Source organism: Dendropsophus ebraccatus, chromosome 11 (assembly GCF_027789765.1).
Source record: "Dendropsophus ebraccatus isolate aDenEbr1 chromosome 11, aDenEbr1.pat, whole genome shotgun sequence".
In the NCBI taxonomy this organism is placed as follows: Eukaryota; Metazoa; Chordata; class Amphibia; order Anura; family Hylidae; genus Dendropsophus; species Dendropsophus ebraccatus.
The window spans coordinates 98,866,610-98,886,180 of record NC_091464.1 but is presented as its reverse complement, the minus strand read 5'-3'; the positions used below and the strand labels follow the sequence as shown (position 1 = coordinate 98,886,180).

The 19,571-nt window shown below is 54.5% G+C and overlaps 1 protein-coding gene across 1 annotated transcript in view; it reads right to left on the bottom strand.

Annotated features, from left to right (window-relative positions):
• Nucleotides 1-1,530: 1,530 nt before the first annotated feature.
• Nucleotides 1,531-19,571, bottom strand: part of MAB21L3 (mab-21 like 3) — a 34,778-nt gene continuing 16,737 nt past the window's right edge. Inside the window, exons 2-6 of the mRNA XM_069945721.1 lie at nt 18,367-18,507; nt 4,368-4,659; nt 4,082-4,263; nt 2,188-2,382; nt 1,531-2,034 (exon numbers count right to left, since the gene is read on the bottom strand). Coding sequence (XP_069801822.1) covers nt 1,774-2,034; nt 2,188-2,382; nt 4,082-4,263; nt 4,368-4,659; nt 18,367-18,507 — 1,071 coding nt within the window. The 3' untranslated portion in view covers nt 1,531-1,773. The remainder of the gene's footprint in view (nt 2,035-2,187; nt 2,383-4,081; nt 4,264-4,367; nt 4,660-18,366; nt 18,508-19,571) is intronic.

Here is a 19,571-nt window from a genome sequence, read left to right as displayed (position 1 = left end):
ACAACTAACACATTCACATGATCCTACAAGACACCAATAACATTTATAATGGAGCAGTATATACTATATCTCACAGTAAGCTTCTAACACAGCTGCCACCAACAGTTAACCCCGCCCCCGAGGAACTGGATCATCCTTACGTATATGTTATATACTGAGGTGGAGTCATGGATGATCGTACGTGGGATGAGATGCTGAGGTTACCCCACAATCCACAGGATATATGACAGGATCAAACATTATGCAGCGACTTCACCCTTCGCCATAGCTGTGAACAACCCCCGAGGAACGGTATGTCTGTTGTTTATCCAAAGTAAAACACACCGGACATGATGGACAGGCAATCCCTCCATGGAGCAGGTCAGGACAGTCAGGTTCAGTATTCTTCACAAGCATATACTGCTGGTCAGATGGAGTGCTGCTTGTTACCTGTAGGGGGCAGTGTGCCCTGATTCCTGCAACATACCAACAACTGGATGCATAGCACTGCTGCCATCACTGTAAATGCAGCAGCTCTACCACTGGGTGTATAGGGCCACCACCACTGGGTGTATAGGGCCACCACCACTGGGTGTATAGGGCCACCACTACTGGGTGTATAGGGCCACCACCACTGGGTGTATCCGCCTCCACCACCGGGTCTATAGGGCCACCACCACTGGGTGTATAGGGCCACCACCACCGGGTGTATAGGGCCACCACCACTGGGTGTATAGTGCCACCACCACTGGGTGTATCTGCCTCCACCACCGGGTGTTTCCGCCTCCACCACTGGGTGTATAGGGCCTCCACCACTGGGTGTATAGGGCCACCACCGGGTGTATCCGCCTCCACTACTGGGTGTATAGGGCCTCCACCACTGGGTGTATAGGGCCTCCATCACTGGGTGTATAGGGCCACCACCACCGGGTGTATCCCCTCCACCATTGGGTGTATAGGGCCTCCACCACTGGGTGTATAGGACCTCCACCACTGGGTGTATCCGCCTCCACCACTGGGTGTATAGGGCCTCCACCACTGGGTGTATAGGGCTACCACCACCGGGTGTATCCGCCTCCACCACTGGGTGTATAGGGCCTCCACCACTGGGTGTATAGGACCTCCACCACTGGGTGTATCCGCCTCCACCACTGGGTGTATAGGGCCACCACCACTGGGTGTATAGGACCTCCACCACTGGGTGTATCCGCCTCCACCACTGGGTGTATAGGGCCACCACCACTGGGTGTATAGGACCTCCACCACTGGGTGTATCCGCCTCCACCACTGGGTGTATAGGGCCACCACCACTGGGTGTATAGGACCTCCACCACTGGGTGTATCCGCCTCCACCACTGGGTGTATAGGGCCACCACCACTGGGTGTATAGGACCTCCACCACTGGGTGTATCCGCCTCCACCACTGGGTGTATAGGGCCACCACCACTGGGTGTATAGGACCTCCACCACTGGGTGTATCCGCCTCCACCACTGGGTGTATAGGGCCACCACCACTGGGTGTATCCGCCTCCACCACTGGGTGTATCCGCCTCCACCACTGGGTGTATAGGGCCACCACCACTGGGTGTATCCGCCTCCACCACTGGGTGTATCCGCCTCCACCACTGGATACACAGCGCCACCTCTGGCAGACTATTGCAGTCGTTATGCATTGTAATCCTTATACAGCTTGGGGTCATCTTCAGGGACAGATCTGGTTGTTTCCAAGGAGAAGCGGCTTATATTCAGTCACTGGTGACATTTTTGTTGGTTGGCAGCTCCTCGGGGGCGGTCTCAGCAGACAGAGGCGTGGTCAGAGTATGGAGAAAGATTCAGAGTAGGACACTGCAAGAACCTGCTCAGTTTGTCGGCCAGCTTGTCCAGCTGGTTGGCGTCCGCATATTTAAGAAGATTTGCTCGTCTGACAAAGTAATGTCGCAGGAACCGCTGCCGGGAACATTTCAGGAGCCTGCGAACAAGGCGAAGGAAGCAGGAGCCAAAATCCATCCAAGACTTTGAGGAAGGGTTCCGCTCACACTCCCAGAAGAGAATCATCTGTCAGAAAGAGCAATGTATGGCTGTAAGACTGGGGGATACAGAGTGCAGGCAGTATATACAGAGCATGGCTGGGGTGTATGGAAGCCCCTCCCCCTTAAGGGTGATCACAGATAGGGACCGCCCACCTTGGGGCTGAGCACAGACTCTCACCTGCAGATGTTGGGAAGTGATAACAGGGCGAGATCCCGGGCACCACACGTCCTCCTTCAGCTGCCGGACCACCCGCAGGCACTTCATCCGACACCCCCCATCCTCATCCACCCCCTCCAGCAGGAGGCGCTCTGCCCGCAGGAATGACAGCTGCCAGTGGTAATTCGTTCGAGCAATGAGGTCAAAGCCAAAAGACTAAGAGAGAAAAAAATATCACAGAATAAAAGAAGAAAAACACAGAATATCGGACAACACAAAACACAGCCCCGCCCCCTGGATGATATGTCACTTAAATAACACAGCTCCGCCCCCTGGATGACATCACTGATATATTATATATGGATGTGATCAGACATCAGACCCACACACCTTATACTACAGGAACAGCTACTCATCTATTACTGCTGACACCCCCTGTATATACTGTGTATAGAGAGGTAGTCACAGCCCCGCCCCCTGTATATCCTGTGTATAGAGAGGTAGTCACAGCCCCGCCTCCTGTATATTCGGTGTATAGAGAGGTAGTCACAGCCCCGCCCCCTGTATATCATGTGTATAGAAAGGTAGTCACAGCCCCGCCTCCTGTATATTCGGTGTATAGAGAGGTAGTCACAGCCCCGCCCCCTGTATATCATGTGTATAGAAAGGTAGTCACAGCCCCGCCTCCTGTATATTCGGTGTATAGAGAGGTAGTCACAGCTCCGCCCCCTGTATATCCTGTGTATAGAGAGGTAGTCACAGCCCCGCCCCCTGTATATCCTGTGTATAGAGAGGTAGTCACAGCCCCACCCTCTGTATATCCTGTGTATAGAGAAATAGTCACAGCCCCACCCCTGTATACCATGTGTATAGAGGTAGTCACAGCCTCGCCCTCTGTATATCAGGTAGTCCCAGCTCCGCCCCCTGTATATCCTGTGTATAGAAAGGTAGTCACAGCCCCGCCCCCTGTATATCCTGTGTATAGAGAGGTAGTCACAGCCCCACCCCCTGTATATCATGTGTATAGAGAGGGAGTCAGAGCCCCGCCCCATGTATATCCTGTGTATAGAGAGGTAGTCACAGCCCCGCCCCCTGTATATCCTGTGTATAGAGAGGTAGTCACAGCCCCGCCCCCTGTATATCCTGTGTATAGAGAGGTAGTCACAGCCCCACCCCCTGTATATCCTGTCTATAGAGAAATAGTCACAGCCCCACCCCCTGTATATCCTGTCTATAGAGAAATAGTCACAGCCCCGCCCCTGTATACCATGTGTATAGAGAGGTAGTCACAGCCCTGCCCCCTGTATACCATGTGTATAGAGAGGTAGTCACAGCCCCGCCCCCTGTATATCCTGTGTATAGAGAGGTAGTCACAGCCCTGCCCCCTGTATATCCTGTGTATAGAGAGGTAGTCACAGCCCCGCCCCCTGTATATCCTGTGTATAGAGAGGTAGTCACAGCCCCGCCTCCTGTATATCCTGTGTATAGAGAGGTAGTCACAGCCCCGCCCCCTGTATATCCGGTGTATAGAGAGGTAGTCACAGCCCCGCCCCCTGTATATCCTGTGTATAGAGAGGTAGTCACAGCCCCGCCCCCTGTATATCCTGTGTATAGAGAGGTAGTCACAGCCCCGCCCCCCTGTATATCCTGTGTATAGAGAGGGAGTCAATGCCCCGTCCCCTGTATATACTGTGTATAGAGAGGTAGTCACAGCCCCGCCCCCTGTATATCCTGTGTATAGAGAGGTAGTCACAGCCCCACCCCCTGTATATCCTGTGTATAGAAAGGTAGTCACAGCCCCGCCCCCTGTATATCCTGTGTATAGAGAGGTAGTCACAGCCCCGCCCCCTGTATATCCTGTGTATAGAGAGGTAGTCACAGCCCCGCCTCCTGAATGACATCACTGATATAATACCTTAACACAACGCGCTCTCTCCTTGGAGGGCCAACGCTTAAAGAAGCGGGGCCACCGAGCCTTCCGAGGCCAACATCCCGGGATCTCCACCACAGGGAGCACCTCCACCTCCACTGTTTGCCCAGCGGTCTGGACGGTCGCTCTGATGGTTGGACCAATGGAGTCCAGGACACTCACCCTTTCTGGAGGAGGAGACACAATAACATGAGGCTCAGAGTAACACCTGGATCAGTGCAGTCAGCTCTCCCCAGCCTGACATGGCTGATAACAGAGAGTGGCCCCTCACCGGTCAGTTGGCAGGCAGGTATAGCTCTCTGGAGGAGCCCTTGCAGGACGCCCAGCACACGGGTGGGCACCAGATCCCCCTGGATGGAGATGTCGGTGTCATGCCAGTGGGCACTACTCTTCTGAAACTGCTCCACCTCCAGCCACTGGTGAAGCTTCTCTGGCTCCATCACTGGGCTCAGGAGCTGCACTCCGCTGGGGGTGTAATAGCGCCACCGTCTGGAGCTCTTCTGACGATACCCACTCAAACCTCGCAGGGGGACAGTAACTAGGAGCTGCGAGGGGGCCAAAACCTGCAACACACAAAGCTAAAGTCACCACCAAGAGGATAGTCCTTGGAAGAGTGCACACCCACTAATGTACCATGACACCTCCAGAGCTGCATTCACAATTCTGCTGCATTAGTTCAACCACATTCAGAGCTCTAGTCCCTATTGCACTGGCTAGTTTGACAGACAGATATTGAAAAAAGAAATTGAGTTGAGATGGTACTAGACTGCAGCTGCAATGCATCATGGGAGATGTAGCACAAGAGTGAGCCAGCAGGGGGCAGTCCTGCACTGTGAGACCCTGGTCAGGAGCACAGCAGAATCTTAAAGGTAGCTCTGGAAGTGTCTGCACTGGAGTAGACACCACATACACTTCTATGAAGATTTGTGAAGCCCATGGGAGGGACATCCGGGGTAACCTTATAGGCCCTATTCACACCTCGGAGGTTCTGTGTGGACAGAACATAGGACTAATGTGTTTCATCCATCGGTATGAGTGTACGAAGATGCAATCAGTACCGCAAGAAAAAGGCACAAGTTCTAGTACGGAGCCGAAGCTGCAGTGCGGATCGCTATCGTTAATGTACGGATCTGTAAAGCCCCGGGCACTACTGATACACGTTCCGTAATGCCGCCCATGGTCACAGGTCTGTAATCGTGGGCTACACTATGGACATATGATCAGGCAGGTGATCATCCACAGGCCAGTGGACCCTGAGATCAGGCAGGTGATCATCCACCGGACGCTGGACCCTGAGATCAGGCAGGTGATCATCCACTGGACGCTGGACCCTGAGATCAGGCAGGTGATCATCCACCGGACGCTGGACCCTGAGATCAGGCAGGTGATCATCCATCAGACGCTGGACCCTGAGATCAGGCAGGTGATCATCCATCGGACGCTGGACCCTGAGATCAGGCAGGTGATCATCCACCGGACGCTGGACCCTGAGATCAGGCAGGTGATCATCCACAGGCCACTGGACCCTGAGATCAGGCAAGTGATCATCCATCGGACGCTGGACCCTGAGATCAGGCAGGTGATCATCCACCGGCCAGTGGACCCTGAGATCAGGCAGGTGATCATCCACAGGCCAGTGGACCCTGAGATCAGGCAGGTGATCATCCACAGGCCAGTGGACCCTGAGATCAGGCAGTTGATCATCCGCCGGACGCTGGACCCTGAGATCAGGCAGGTGATCATCCACCAGACGCTGGACCCTGAGATCAGGCAGGTGATCATCCACCGGACGCTGGACCCTGAGATCAGGCAGGTGATCATCCACCGGCCAGTGGACCCTGAGATCAGGCAGGTGATCATCCACTGGACACTGGACCCTGAGATCAGGCAGGTGATCATCGACCAGACGCTGGACCCTGAGATCAGGCAGGTGATCATCCACCGGACGCTGGACCCTGAGATCAGGCAGGTGATCATCCACCTGACGCTGGACCCTGAGATCAGGCAGGTGATCATCCACCGGACGCTGGACCCTGAGATCAGGCAGGTGATCATCCACCGGCCAGTGGACCCTGAGATCAGGCAGGTGATCATCCAAAGGCCAGTGGACCCTGAGATCAGGCAGGTGATCATCCACCGGACGCTGGACCCTGAGATCAGGCAGGTGATCATCCAAAGGCCAGTGGACCCTGAGATCAGGCAGGTGATCATCCACCGGACGCTGGACCCTGAGATCAGGCAGGTGATCATCCACCGGACGCTGGACCCTGAGATCAGGCAGGTGATCATCCGCCGGACGCTGGACCCTGAGATCAGGCAGGTGATCATCCACCTGACGCTGGACCCTGAGATCAGGCAGGTGATCATCCACCGGACGCTGGACCCTGAGATCAGGCAGGTGATCATCCACCGGCCAGTGGACCCTGAGATCAGGCAGGTGATCATCCACAAGCCAGTGGACCCTGAGATCAGGCAGGTGATCATCCACCGGACGCTGGACCCTGAGATCAGGCAGGTGATCATCCACCGGACGCTGGACCCTGAGATCAGGCAGGTGATCATCCACCGGCCAGTGGACCCTGAGATCAGGCAGGTGATCATCCGCCGGACGCTGGACCCTGAGATCAGGCAGGTGATCATCCACCAGACGCTGGACCCTGAGATCAGGCAGGTGATCTTCCACCGGACGCTGGACCCTGAGATCAGGCCAGTGATCATCCACCGGACGCTGGACCCTGAGATCAGGCAGGTGATCATCGACCGGACGCTGGACCCTGAGATCAGGCAGGTGATCATCCACCGGACGCTGGACCCTGAGATCAGGCAGGTGATCATCCACCGGACGCTGGACCCTGAGATCAGGCAGGTGATCATCCACCGGACGCTGGACCCTGAGATCAGGCAGGTGATCATCCACCGGCCAGTGGACCCTGAGATCAGGCAGGTGATCATCCACCGGACGCTGGACCCTGAGATCAGGCAGGTGATCATCCACCGGCCAGTGGACCCTGAGATCAGGCAGGTGATCATCCACAAGCCAGTGGACCCTGAGATCAGGCAGGTGATCATCCACCGGACGCTGGACACTGAGATCAGGCAGGTGATCATCCACCGGACGCTGGACCCTGAGATCAGGCAGGTGATCATCCACCGGCCAGTGGACCCTGAGATCAGGCAGGTGATCATTCACAGGCCAGTGGACCCTGAGATCAGGCAGGTGATCATCCACCGGATGCTGGACCCTGAGATCAGGCAGGTGATCATCCGCCGGACGCTGGACCCTGAGATCAGGCAGGTGATCATCCACCGGACGCTGGACCCTGAGATCAGGCAGGTGATCATCCACCGGACGCTGGACCCTGATGCAGTGTCCCAGAATAGCAATTCTCATGCTCACGTTTTCAGTATAAACAGTTCTGTTCTGGAAAGCTATGGTCCACTGCAAACTGCGTGTATTGTGTCACCCCTGCAGTATTCAGGTCTGCCATTTCTATCATTCATTGCATATGTATTTCAGGTATCAGTGTCTAAAGGTATTATGTCGCCACCTAGTGTTCAAGGATGGTATTTCTTATGCATATTTTTCTGCATATGCCTAATGGTGTGATGATGCAATGGCTGGATGTCACGTGACTGTGCCCTGCTTCCATGGTAACACCAATGGTCATCGAGCTTTTGGCTGGGTTACCATGTGACTTCCTGTCCTACCTCAGTCTATTCCCCACCATCAGAGGGAATAGGTTGTGTGTCTGTCCTCTCTCCCTGCTAAGGAGAGAGGCCTGCGTGTGCTCTGCTGCTCCAGTCCACTGGCTGTGTTCCTGTCTCAAGTCTCAAGATTCTCATCTGGGTGTCGATTCTTCAGTCATTCTTCAGTTCCTCTCATCATCATCTTCTCCATTCATCAACAGCAAGTATTTCATTCAAGTCTCATTCCACCCAGCATCTCAGCTTCAGTATCACTACAACTCCCATTATTCAGCACGCTACTCTCACAGCCTATTGCAGCATCACCCATTACTCTGCTTTATTCAACATTGCCTTATTCCCGGTTGCATCCGGAGAGACTGTTGCTACTAGTTACCACCGTTACAATAAATATACAGCTACCGTTGTTTCTGAACCTTGGCATTGGTGTGTTCATTGGTGCCCTGACTAAGGACAACGAAGAATCGCACGCCCAGTATTCCCGCATGGTCAGGAGCCCGGCTTCCAGCTGTAGCACCCTCGTGCCTACACCGTGACCACACTACATCCTACAGCTGCCCCGGTTCCTGCACCCTCACAACATCTGTATACGGCGGAGTGGCCCCTAGGGGCCAGGGCATCGCACTGAGATCAGGCAGGTGATCATCCACCGGACGCTGGACCCTGAGATCAGGCAGGTGATCATCCACCGGACGCTGGACCCTGAGATCAGGCAGGTGATCATCCACCGGACAGTGAACCCTGAGATCAGGCAGGTGATCATCCACCGAACGCTGGACCCTGAGATCAGGCAGGTGATCATCCACCAGACGCTGGACCCTGAGATCAGGCAGGTGATCATCCACCGGACGCTGGACCCTGAGATCAGGCAGGTGATCATCCAAAGGCCAGTGGACCCTGAGATCAGGCAGGTGATCATCCACAAGCCAGTGGACCCTGAGATCAGGCAGGTGATCATCCACCGGACGCTGGACACTGAGATCAGGCAGGTGATCATCCACCAGACGCTGGACCCTGAGATCAGGCAGGTGATCATCCACCGGACGCTGGACCCTGAGATCAGGCAGGTGATCATCCACCGGACGCTGGACCCTGAGATCAGGCAGGTGATCATCCACCGGACGCTGGACCCTGAGATCAGGCAGGTGATCATCCACCGGACGCTGGACCCTGAGATCAGGCAGGTGATCATCCACCGGCCAGTGGACCCTGAGATCAGGCAGGTGATCATCCACTGGACACTGGACCCTGAGATCAGGCAGGTGATCATCCATCGGACGCTGGACCCTGAGATCAGGCAGGTGATCATCCACAGGCCAGTGGACCCTGAGATCAGGCAGGTGATCATCCATCGGACGCTGGACCCTGAGATCAGGCAGGTGATCATCCACTGGACACTGGACCCTGAGATCAGGCAGGTGATCATCCATCGAACGCTGGACCCTGAGATCAGGCAGGTGATCATCCACAGGCCAGTGGACCCTGAGATCAGGCAGGTGATCATCCACCGGACAGTGGACCCTGAGATCAGGCAGGTGATCATCCACCGGCCAGTGGACCCTGAGATCAGGCAGGTGATCATCCACCGGACGCTGGACCCTGAGATCAGGCAGGTGATCATCCACCGGACAGTGGACCCTGAGCACAAATGTGGAACAATGTGACGTGAACAATGAGGCTTTGTAATTGCATCATGGCATCCTCTAATGGGAATGGCGGCCATACCTATTTAGCTGGGGAAAAGGGACAATTCTAATTTATTTGGGGGTATTAGGCCAATTATTAGTTTATAAGGTTGAAAATGACAGGTGTCCATCAAATTCAACCTGTGTTGATCCAGAGGAAGGCAAAAAAAACCCTCGTAAGGCAGACGACAGTAGCCTCATCATGGGGGAAAAATTCCTTCCCGACTCCATAATGGCGATCAGAATAATCCCCGGATCAACGTGACCCCTGAAATAGGAATAAGGGACAGAAATTAGATAATGTAGAACCCCAATGACGTGTAGTGCGCCTTGGAGCGATCCAGTATGCAGAGGCCGGGGTGATCAGGACAGGTGTCACACTGGTAAATGGTGTCCTTCCTGATCCCCCTATTACGCCACACTCTGCACTTCTTCTGGGGTCTCCCTTTCTCCAGTGTGGGGGACGTCACCTGGAGAATGTTGTCCTGGTGCGATACGGGGTCCTTCATATCCAGAAGCGCTGGGTCCGCTCCATGGCTGCTAAATATTAGGGCTCTATTACTGCTTCTGATATATTATCGTGCGGCAAGCTACAGGGCAGCGAGGGACCAGAAGAGGGGGCGCTGGTATAAAAGTTATCCCCGTACAGGTGGTGACCTTTATCCAGCAGTGGGAAGATCAGTTCCCGGACGATCTTCCCACTAACTCGGAGGATGGGGGGGGGGAGGACATCTGGGGGCTGGATTTTGGTGTCCCTTCCAGTCTTAATCTGCCTAAGTGTACCCTGACGCCCATGTGCAGCAGGAGCAACTGATATTTTTTCATTTCCGCTGCATCAACACCCCTGTTGATGCAACGGAAATGAATAAAGTAGAGGAGGGGTTGTGGGTTATAAATTGGTGCGCGTACAAGTTTGTTTGCGCCACCATCAAATTTATAAGGTCATCAGAGAAATAGAGTTTGAAAAAGTCTATTTCTCTGACGCCTGTGGAGTCACCTGTCTTGGGGGGCGAGATGGGATGACGTGTCTGGGGGGGCGAGATGAGATGACGTGTCTGGGGGGCGAGATGGGATGAAGTGTTTGGGGGGGGGGCGAGATGGGATTACGTGTCTGGGGGGGCGAGATGGGATGAAGTGTCTGGGGGGGGCGAGATGGGATGACGTGTCGGGGGGGGCGAGATGGGATGACGTGTCTGGGGGGGCGAGATGGGATGACGTGTCTGGGGGGGCGAGATGGGATGACGTGTCTGGGGGGGCGAGATGGGATGACGTGTCTGGGGGGGCGAGATGGGATGAAGTGTTTGGGGGGGGGGCGAGATGGGATGACGTGTCTGGGGGAGGCGAGATGGGATGACGTGTCTGGGGGGTGCGAGATGGGATGACGTGTCTGGGGGGGGCGAGATGGGATGACGTGTCTGGGGGGGGGCGAGATGGGATGACGTGTCTGGGGGGGCGAGATGGGATGACGTGTCTGGGGGGGGCGAGATGGGATGACGTGTCTGGGGGGGGGTGAGATGGGATGACGTGTCTGGGGGGGGCGAGATGGGATGACGTGTCTGGGGGGGGCGAGATGGGATGACGTGTCTGGGGGGGCGAGATGGGATGACGTGTCTGCACCGGAAGCCAGAAGAGGACGGGACTCACCAAGAAGAGGAGCTGGAGGCAGCAGGGTGACAGGTGAGTATCTAATGGGGGCTATGAGGAGGGGGTGGGGGGAAGCCTGCACAGAGGGAGTCCCAGATATGTCCCGATAAGCTTGTCATCCAGCTTTCCCAGCATCCTGTATGTCAATGTAATGGAGGTCATCCAGCTTTCCCAGCATCCTGTATGTCAATGTAATGGAGGTCATCCAGCTTTCCCAGCATCCTGTATGTCAGTGTAATGGAGGTCATCCAGCTTTCCCAGCATCCTGTATGTCAGTGTATAATGGAGGTCATCCAGCTTTCCCAGCATCCTGTATGTCAATGTAATGGAGGTCATCCAGCTTTCCCAGCATCCTGTATGTCAATGTAATGGAGGTCATCCAGCTTTCCCAGCATCCTGTATGTCAGTGTAATGGAGGTCATCCAGCTTTCCCAGCATCCTGTATGTCAGTGTATAATGGAGGTCATCCAGCTTTCCCAGCATCCTGTATGTCAGTGTAATGGAGGTCATCCAGCTTTCCCAGCATCCTGTAGTACCCACCCCCAGACACACGGCAACCGGACCTTGCTAGAACTGGTGTGAGGTGCAGGTGCAAGGTGTGGAGTAATTGATGATTAACTTTACTTAAAGAGAACCTGTCACCCCCCGTGCCGGGGTGACAGGCTCCCGACCCCCCATTAGAGCCCCCTATACTCACCTAATCCCGCCGGGTCCCGCTTCTGGAGATGGTTGGGTGATGAAGATCTCAGCCGCTGCAGCCCGGTGCGCGTGCTGAGAGATGAGTCCAACGCTCATAGAGAATGACAGGAGAGTCCAGCGCTCATAGAGAATGACAGGAGAGTCCAGCGCTCATAGAGAATGACCGGAGAGTCCAGCGCTCATAGAGAATGACAGGAGAGTCCAGCGCTCATAGAGAATGACAGGAGAGTCCAGCGCTCCGTCATTCTCTATGAGCGTTGGACTCATCTCTCAGCGCGCGCGCCGGGCTGCAGCGGCTGAGATCTTCATCACCCGACCATCTCCAGAAGCGGGACCCGGCGGGATTAGGTGAGTATAGGGAACTCTAACGGGGGGTCGGGAGCCTGTCACCCCGGCACGGGGGGTGACAGGTTCCCTTTAAAAGAACTTCAGTGCAATAGAGTATCTGACCGCCTTCTGCCTACAAAAGTTCGGAGACCGTCCTTTGTGGTAGTACAAGTCCCAGGTCTCTGTCTCTGGGTGGAGCTGACTAGTGAAGATTACCTTACAGCTTAATGCACTTTTGCTTTACTGGGGATCAGTCCCTCTTCCTTTCCTTTGGGGGTGACTGTCCTGACTAATGAATCCTTGGTGTAGATAAGGGTGATCCTAGTGTCCGGTTACCCCACCTCTAGGGTTTAGCACAGCAGACTGGCTAGTAGTCTTTCTTAGGAATAGGTCTTGTCTCTTCCCTAACCACAACTGACTGAAACAGTAAGAAGAGAGAGAGCTTTGGAGAGTGAGACGCCTAGTGGCTGGAGTGGAAACCAGCAGCTACCAGCACTTGGTGTGACACCTGAGAGAGTTACTTTACCTGGGCGGAATAAAAACTTAGAGAACCACCTATGGTAGGACACTACACACGACCAAAAAAAAAAAAAAAGTCTGTGAAGCCTCATTTAAAGGGGTACTCAGACGAAAAGCTTTTTCCCAGTAATTGAAACACATTACAAAGTTATATAACTGTAATATGCTTTAATCACCTATCTGCCTCCCTTCCCTATCTTTCCCCCCCTCAAGCCCCCACCAGTAAACTCTCTCTTACCTAATGACTGGTGACCCCAGGCTGTTCTGCGGCAGCCATTTTGTGACAATGACATCAAGAGGGAGGCGGGTCTAAGCCCTGTTAGGCCAGCCTCCCTTTGTCACAGGACTCAGATGGCTTACAGCTTGTTCAACCAATCAGAGCTGAGCAACCTAACAGTTTTACAGAGTCAGTTATACATCACAGGAGACAAAGTGCATCATGGGAAAGCCAAAACCAGGAAGTGAAGAAAAAATTAAGCCACCAACTGGAGCTTCAGGGACCTGCAAACAGCGGGAAATTCAAACAGAGACGGACTCAGGAGGGATGATAAATGGGAAAACTATGTTTAGGATTGATTGATTGTTTTTTATCAGCGCCGGAGTACCCCTTTAAGAGTCTCAAAACCCAGGACTAGCCAGATATCCCTCCAGTAAGGGGCCCAGAGCTCCTCTTGGGATATCGGGCTAGTCCTGGGTTTCAAGGCTCCACAGACTCTTTTTTGGAATATTTATTACGACATTGTTACAAATTCGGCCCCAGTCAGCAGAAATCTAGTGTGTGATGTGATTACGGCCATTCCTCCTGTGCAGGATGGGGGGTACAGGGAGATATACAGCCAGTATGGGGGTACAGGGAGATATACAGCCAGTATGGGGGGTACAGGGACATATACAGCCAGTATGGGGGGTACAGGGACATATACAGCCAGTATGGGGGGTACAGGGAGATATACAGCCAGTATGGGGGTACAGGGACATATACAGCCAGTATGGGGGTACAGGGACATATACAGCCAGTATGGGGGGTACAGGGACATATACAGCCAGTATGGGGGTACAGGGAGATATACAGCCAGTATGGGGGTACAGGGAGATACAGCCAGTATGGGGGTACAGGGACATATACAGCTAGTACGGGGGTACAGGGACATATACAGCCAGTATGGGGGTACAGGGAGATATACAGCCAGTACGGGGGTACAGGGACATATACAGCCAGTACGGGGGTACAGGGAGATATACAGCCAGTACGGGGGTACAGGGACATATACAGCCAGTACGGGGGTACAGGGTACATATACAGCCAGTACGGGGGTACAGGGAGATATACAGCCAGTATGGGGGTACAGGGTACATGGAGATATACAGCCAGTATGGGGCTACAGGGTACATGGAGATATACAGCCAGTATGGGGGTACAGGGTACATGGAGATATACAACCAATATGGGGGTACAGGGTACATGGAGATATACAACCAATATGGGGGTACAGGGTACATATACAGCCAGTATGGGGGTACAGAGACATATACAGCCAGTATGGGGGCACAGGGTACATATACAGCCAGTATGGGGGTACAGGGACATATACAGCCAGTATGGGGGTACAGGGACATATACAGCCAGTATGGGGGTACAGAGACATATACAGCCAGTATGGGGGTACATGGAGATATACAGCCAGTATAGGGGTACAGGGAGATATACAGCCAGTATGGGGGTACAGGGTACATGGAGATATACAGCCAGTATGGGGGTACATAGAGATATACAGCCAGTATGGGGGTACATAGAGATATACAGCCAGTACGGGGGTACAGGGTACATGGAGATATACAGCCAGTATGGGGGTACAGGGTACATATACAGCCAGTATGGGGGTACAGGGACATATACAGCCAGTATGGGGGTACAGGGACATATAAAGCCAGTATGGGGGTACAGGGTACATGGAGATATACAGCCAGTATGGGGGTACATAGAGATATACAGCCAGTATGGGGGTACATAGAGATATACAGCCAGTATGGGGGTACAGGGACATATACAGCCAGTATGGGGGTACAGGGACATATACAGCCAGTACGGGGGTACAGGGTACATGGAGATATACAGCCAGTATGGGGGTACAGGGTACATATACAGCCAGTATGGGGGTACAGGGACATATACAGCCAGTATGGGGGTACAGGGACATATACAGCCAGTATGGGGGTACAGGGACATATACAGCCAGTATGGGGGTACATGGACATAGAGCTAGCTTCACCCCCATGCACTTATTCTGCGTTACCTGTATACAGGGGTGCAGTGAACGTCGCCCCCTGAGCAGCACCATCCAGTGAGCCAGTAAATCCGGCTGCTCCTGATCCAGCGGCAGCCGCAGAAAGAGAAAGAGAATCCACAAGTCATGAGACAGTGAGAGAGAGAAGGATCCACAGAGGGAAAGTCATAGGGACCTGACAGTACAGAGGGAAAGTCATAGGGACCTGACAGTACAGAGGGAAAGTCATAGGGACCTGACAGTACAGAGGGAAAGTCATAGGGACCTGACAGTACAGAGCGCCATAGGGACCTGACAGTACAGAGGGAAAGTCATAGGGACCTGACAGTACAGAGGGAAAGTCATAGGGACCTGACAGTACAGAGGGAAAGTCATAGGGACCTGACAGTACAGAGGGAAAGTCATAGGGACCTGACAGTACAGAGCGTCATAGGGACCTGACAGTACAGAGCGTCATAGGGACCTGACAGTACAGAGCGTCATAGGGACCTGACAATACAGAGCGCCATAGGGACCTGACAGTACAGAGCGTCATAGGGACCTGACAGTACAGAGCGCCATAGGGACCTGACAATACAGAGAGTCATAGGGACCTGACAGTACAGAGCGCCATAGGGACCTGACAGTACAGAGCGCCATAGGGACCTGACAGTACAGAGCGCCATAGGGACCTGACAGTACAGAGCGCCATAGGGACCTGACAATACAGAGCGCCATAGGGACCTGACATACAGAGCGCCATAGGGACCTGACAATACAGAGCATCATAGGGACCTGACAATACAGAGCGCCATAGGGACCTGACAATACAGAGCGCCATAGGGACCTGACAATACAGAGCGCCATAGGGACCTGACAGTACAGAGCGCCATAGGGACCTGACAATACAGAGCGCCATAGGGACCTGACAGTACAGAGCGCCATAGGGACCTGACAGTACAGAGCGCCATAGGGACCTGACAGTACAGAGCGCCATAGGGACCTGACAATACAGAGCGCCATAGGGACCTGACATACAGAGCGCCATAGGGACCTGACAATACAGAGCGTCATAGGGACCTGACAATACAGAGCGCCATAGGGACCTGACATACAGAGCGCCATAGGGACCTGACAATACAGAGCGCCATAGGGACCTGACAATACAGAGCGCCATAGGGACCTGACAGTACAGAGCGCCATAGGGACCTGACGGTACAGAGCGCCATAGGGACCTGACAATACAGAGCGCCATAGGGACCTGACAATACAGAGCGTCATAGGGACCTGACAATACAGAGCGCCATAGGGACCTGACAATACAGAGCGCCATAGGGACCTGACAATACAGAGCGCCATAGGGACCTGACAATACAGAGCGCCATAGGGACCTGACAATACAGAGCGTCATAGGGACCTGACAATACAGAGCGCCATAGGGACCTGACAATACAGAGCGCCATAGGGACCTGACAATACAGAGCTAGAGATGAGCCAGTAGCTGTGGGATGGAATTCTACGATATTCAATGTACTCGCTTTCCCCTTGCACCTTCTCTGGTGCCTTCTTTGCACCAATAACTATGCGGGAGATGAGAGGCCCTAGGAGCATGCTGGCAGTGCGAGAACAGCGTCTACAGTCATTGGCTGGCTTAGTCATGTGACCACCAGGGTATACAAACTTGGGATTTCCTGCTCATCGTCAGGCGCCATCTTTGACCTAGACAGGGAGAGTGTGTGGAGCAGGGAGAGTTAGGTTTTGGTGGATTGTAGGCAGGAGGGACTCCCCAAAGCCCATTCTATGGCTACCACTATACACAGACTTCAAATAAAGCAGTTCTGTGCCATACTAAACACTGTGTGAATACTGTCCTATTCTGGGTCACTAGTCCCAGTAATCCAAACACTTCAAAAAGTAAAGCAGGACGGACACGGATACTTTGCAAATAGTTCCTCGCGTCTACAGCACTGTGGGGATTTTTTCATTATTTCAAAGATGTATTGTTGTTTTCCATGTACCACTATACACAGCACAGTTATATCACTGGGTATACAGCGGCCAGTGGCGGATCAAATGTACCCTGGGCCCCGGGCTATCCACCCAACCTCCCCCCCCCCCCCTCGGTCAATCCGCCCACATTATACTCCACTACTGCCCCCCCCCAATGCTGTCCCCAATAAACACTGCCTCCCCTCCCTGTTGGCCCCAATAAACATAATGTTTAGATATCAGGAGAGGAGGGGGCTGATCTAATAGGGGAGGACACAGCAGCACAGAGGATGTCAGGAGAGGAGGGGCTGATCTAATAGGGGAGGACACAGCAGCACAGAGGATGTCAGGAGAGGAGGGGCTGATCTAATAGGGGAGGAGACAGCAGCACAGAGGATGTCAGGAGAGAAGGGGCTGATCTAATAGGGGAGGACACAGCAGCACAGAGGATGTCAGGAGAGGAGGAGGCTGATCTAATAGGGGAGGACACAGCAGCACAGAGGATGTCAGGAGAGGAGGAGGCTGATCTTATAGGAGAGGTCCCAGCAGCACAGAGGATGTCAGGAAAGGAGGGGGCTGATCTTATAGGGGAGGTCACAGCAGCACAGAGGATGTCAGGAGAGGAGGGTGCTGATCTTATAGGAGAGGTCCCAGCAGCACAGAGGATGTCAGGAAAGGAGGGGGCTGATCTTATAGGGGAGGACACAGCAGCACAGAGGATGTCAGGAGAGGAGGGGCTGATCTAATAGGGGAGGACACAGCAGCACAGAGGATGTCAGGAGAGGAGGGGGCTGATCTAATAGGGGAGGACACAGCAGCACAGAGGATGTCAGGAGAGGAGGGGCTGATCTAATAGGGGAGGACACAGCAGCACAGAGGATGTCAGGAGAGAAGGGGCTGATCTAATAGGGGAGGACACAGCAGCACAGAGGATGTCAGGAGAGGAGGGGCTGATCTAATAGGGGAGGACACAGCAGCACAGAGGATGTCAGGAGAGGAGGGGGCTGATCTAATAGGGGAGGACACAGCAGCACAGAGGATGTCAGGAGAGGAGGGTGCTGATCTTATAGGAGAGGACACAGCAGCACAGAGGATGTCAGGAGAGGAGGGTGCTGATCGTAATAGGAGAGGACACAGCAGCACAGAGGATGTCAGGAGAGGAGGGTGCTAATCTATAGGGGAGGTAACAGCAGCACAGAGAATGTCAGGAGAGGAGGGTGCTGATCTATAGGGGAGGTAACAGCAGCACAGAGGATGTCAGGAGAGGAGGGGGCTGATCTTATAGAGGAGGTCCCAGCAGCACAGAGGATGTCAGGAGAAGAGGGGGCTGATCTTATAGGAGAGGACACAGCAGCACAGAGGATGTCAATCTCGGGGTCCTCGTAGCCTCGGGTGGCCGCGGGGTTCCCCTAGCCTCGGGTGGTTTTGTCCCACTCACCTTCAGGCTGTCACTGTGGATCCCAGAGTTGGAGATGCTATGGAACCTGGAGTCCCAGGAACTGATCTGCGTTGTCAGCTTCAGCATGATGCTCTGCACCTCCTCCACCATCCGAGAGACGTGGCGATGGCGGGCATCTCCCTGGAAACAACAGACATGGGTCAGGGTGGGGGCAGATGTAACACAGGGCAGGTGCGGAGGGCAGACGCCGGATCCACAGGTGGAGAATAGGTGGGATAGGCTGATCGTGCTCGGCTTATTACAGTCCAGACCCTGGGGGGGGCCTGGGGGTCTCATTTTCTGACTCCATATTATAATTTCTAGCCGCACAACTCAATATACTGATTAAGGAAAAATACCCGAGGTTTGGTAGCGGAGGGAAAAGACGGATCCAGCCCTGGGAAACTGGGAGAAGTGCACAGCACCCGAGGAGGAGCGGCACTGAGCGGAGCAGACAAAGCACGCAGCCGGGGAAGAGAAGCACGGAGCGGAGCAGACTAAAAGGCCGCAGTCGGGGAGGAGCGGCACTGAGCGGAGCAGACTGCATAGCCCGCAGCCGGGGAGGAGCAACAAAGAGCGGAGCAGACTGCATATCCCGCAGCCGGGGAGGAGCGGCACTGAGCGGAGCAGACTGCATAGCCCACAGCCGGGGAGGAGCGGCACAGAGCGGAGCAGACTGCATAGCCCACAGCCGGGGAGGAGCGGCACAGAGCGGAGCAGACTGCATAGCCCACAGCCGGGGAGGAGTGGCACAGAGCGGAGTGCACAGCCCACAGCCGGGGAGGAGCGGCACAGAGCGGAGCAGACTGCATAGCCTACAGCCGGGGAGGAGCGGCACAGAGCAGAGTGCATAGCCCACAGCCGGGGTGGAGCAACAAAGAGCGGAGCAGACTGCATATCCCGCAGCCGGGGAGGAGCGGCACAGAGCGGAGCAGACTGCATAGCCCGCAGCCGGGGAGGAGCAACAAAGAGCGGAGCAGACTGCATATCCCGCAGCCGGGGAGGAGCGGCACTGAGCGGAGCAGACTGCATAGCCCACAGCCGGGGAGGAGCGGCACAGAGCGGAGCAGACTGCATAGCCCACAGCCGGGGAGGAGTGGCACAGAGCGGAGTGCACAGCCCACAGCCGGGGAGGAGCGGCACAGAGCGGAGCAGACTGCATAGCCTACAGCCGGGGAGGAGCGGCACAGAGCAGAGTGCATAGC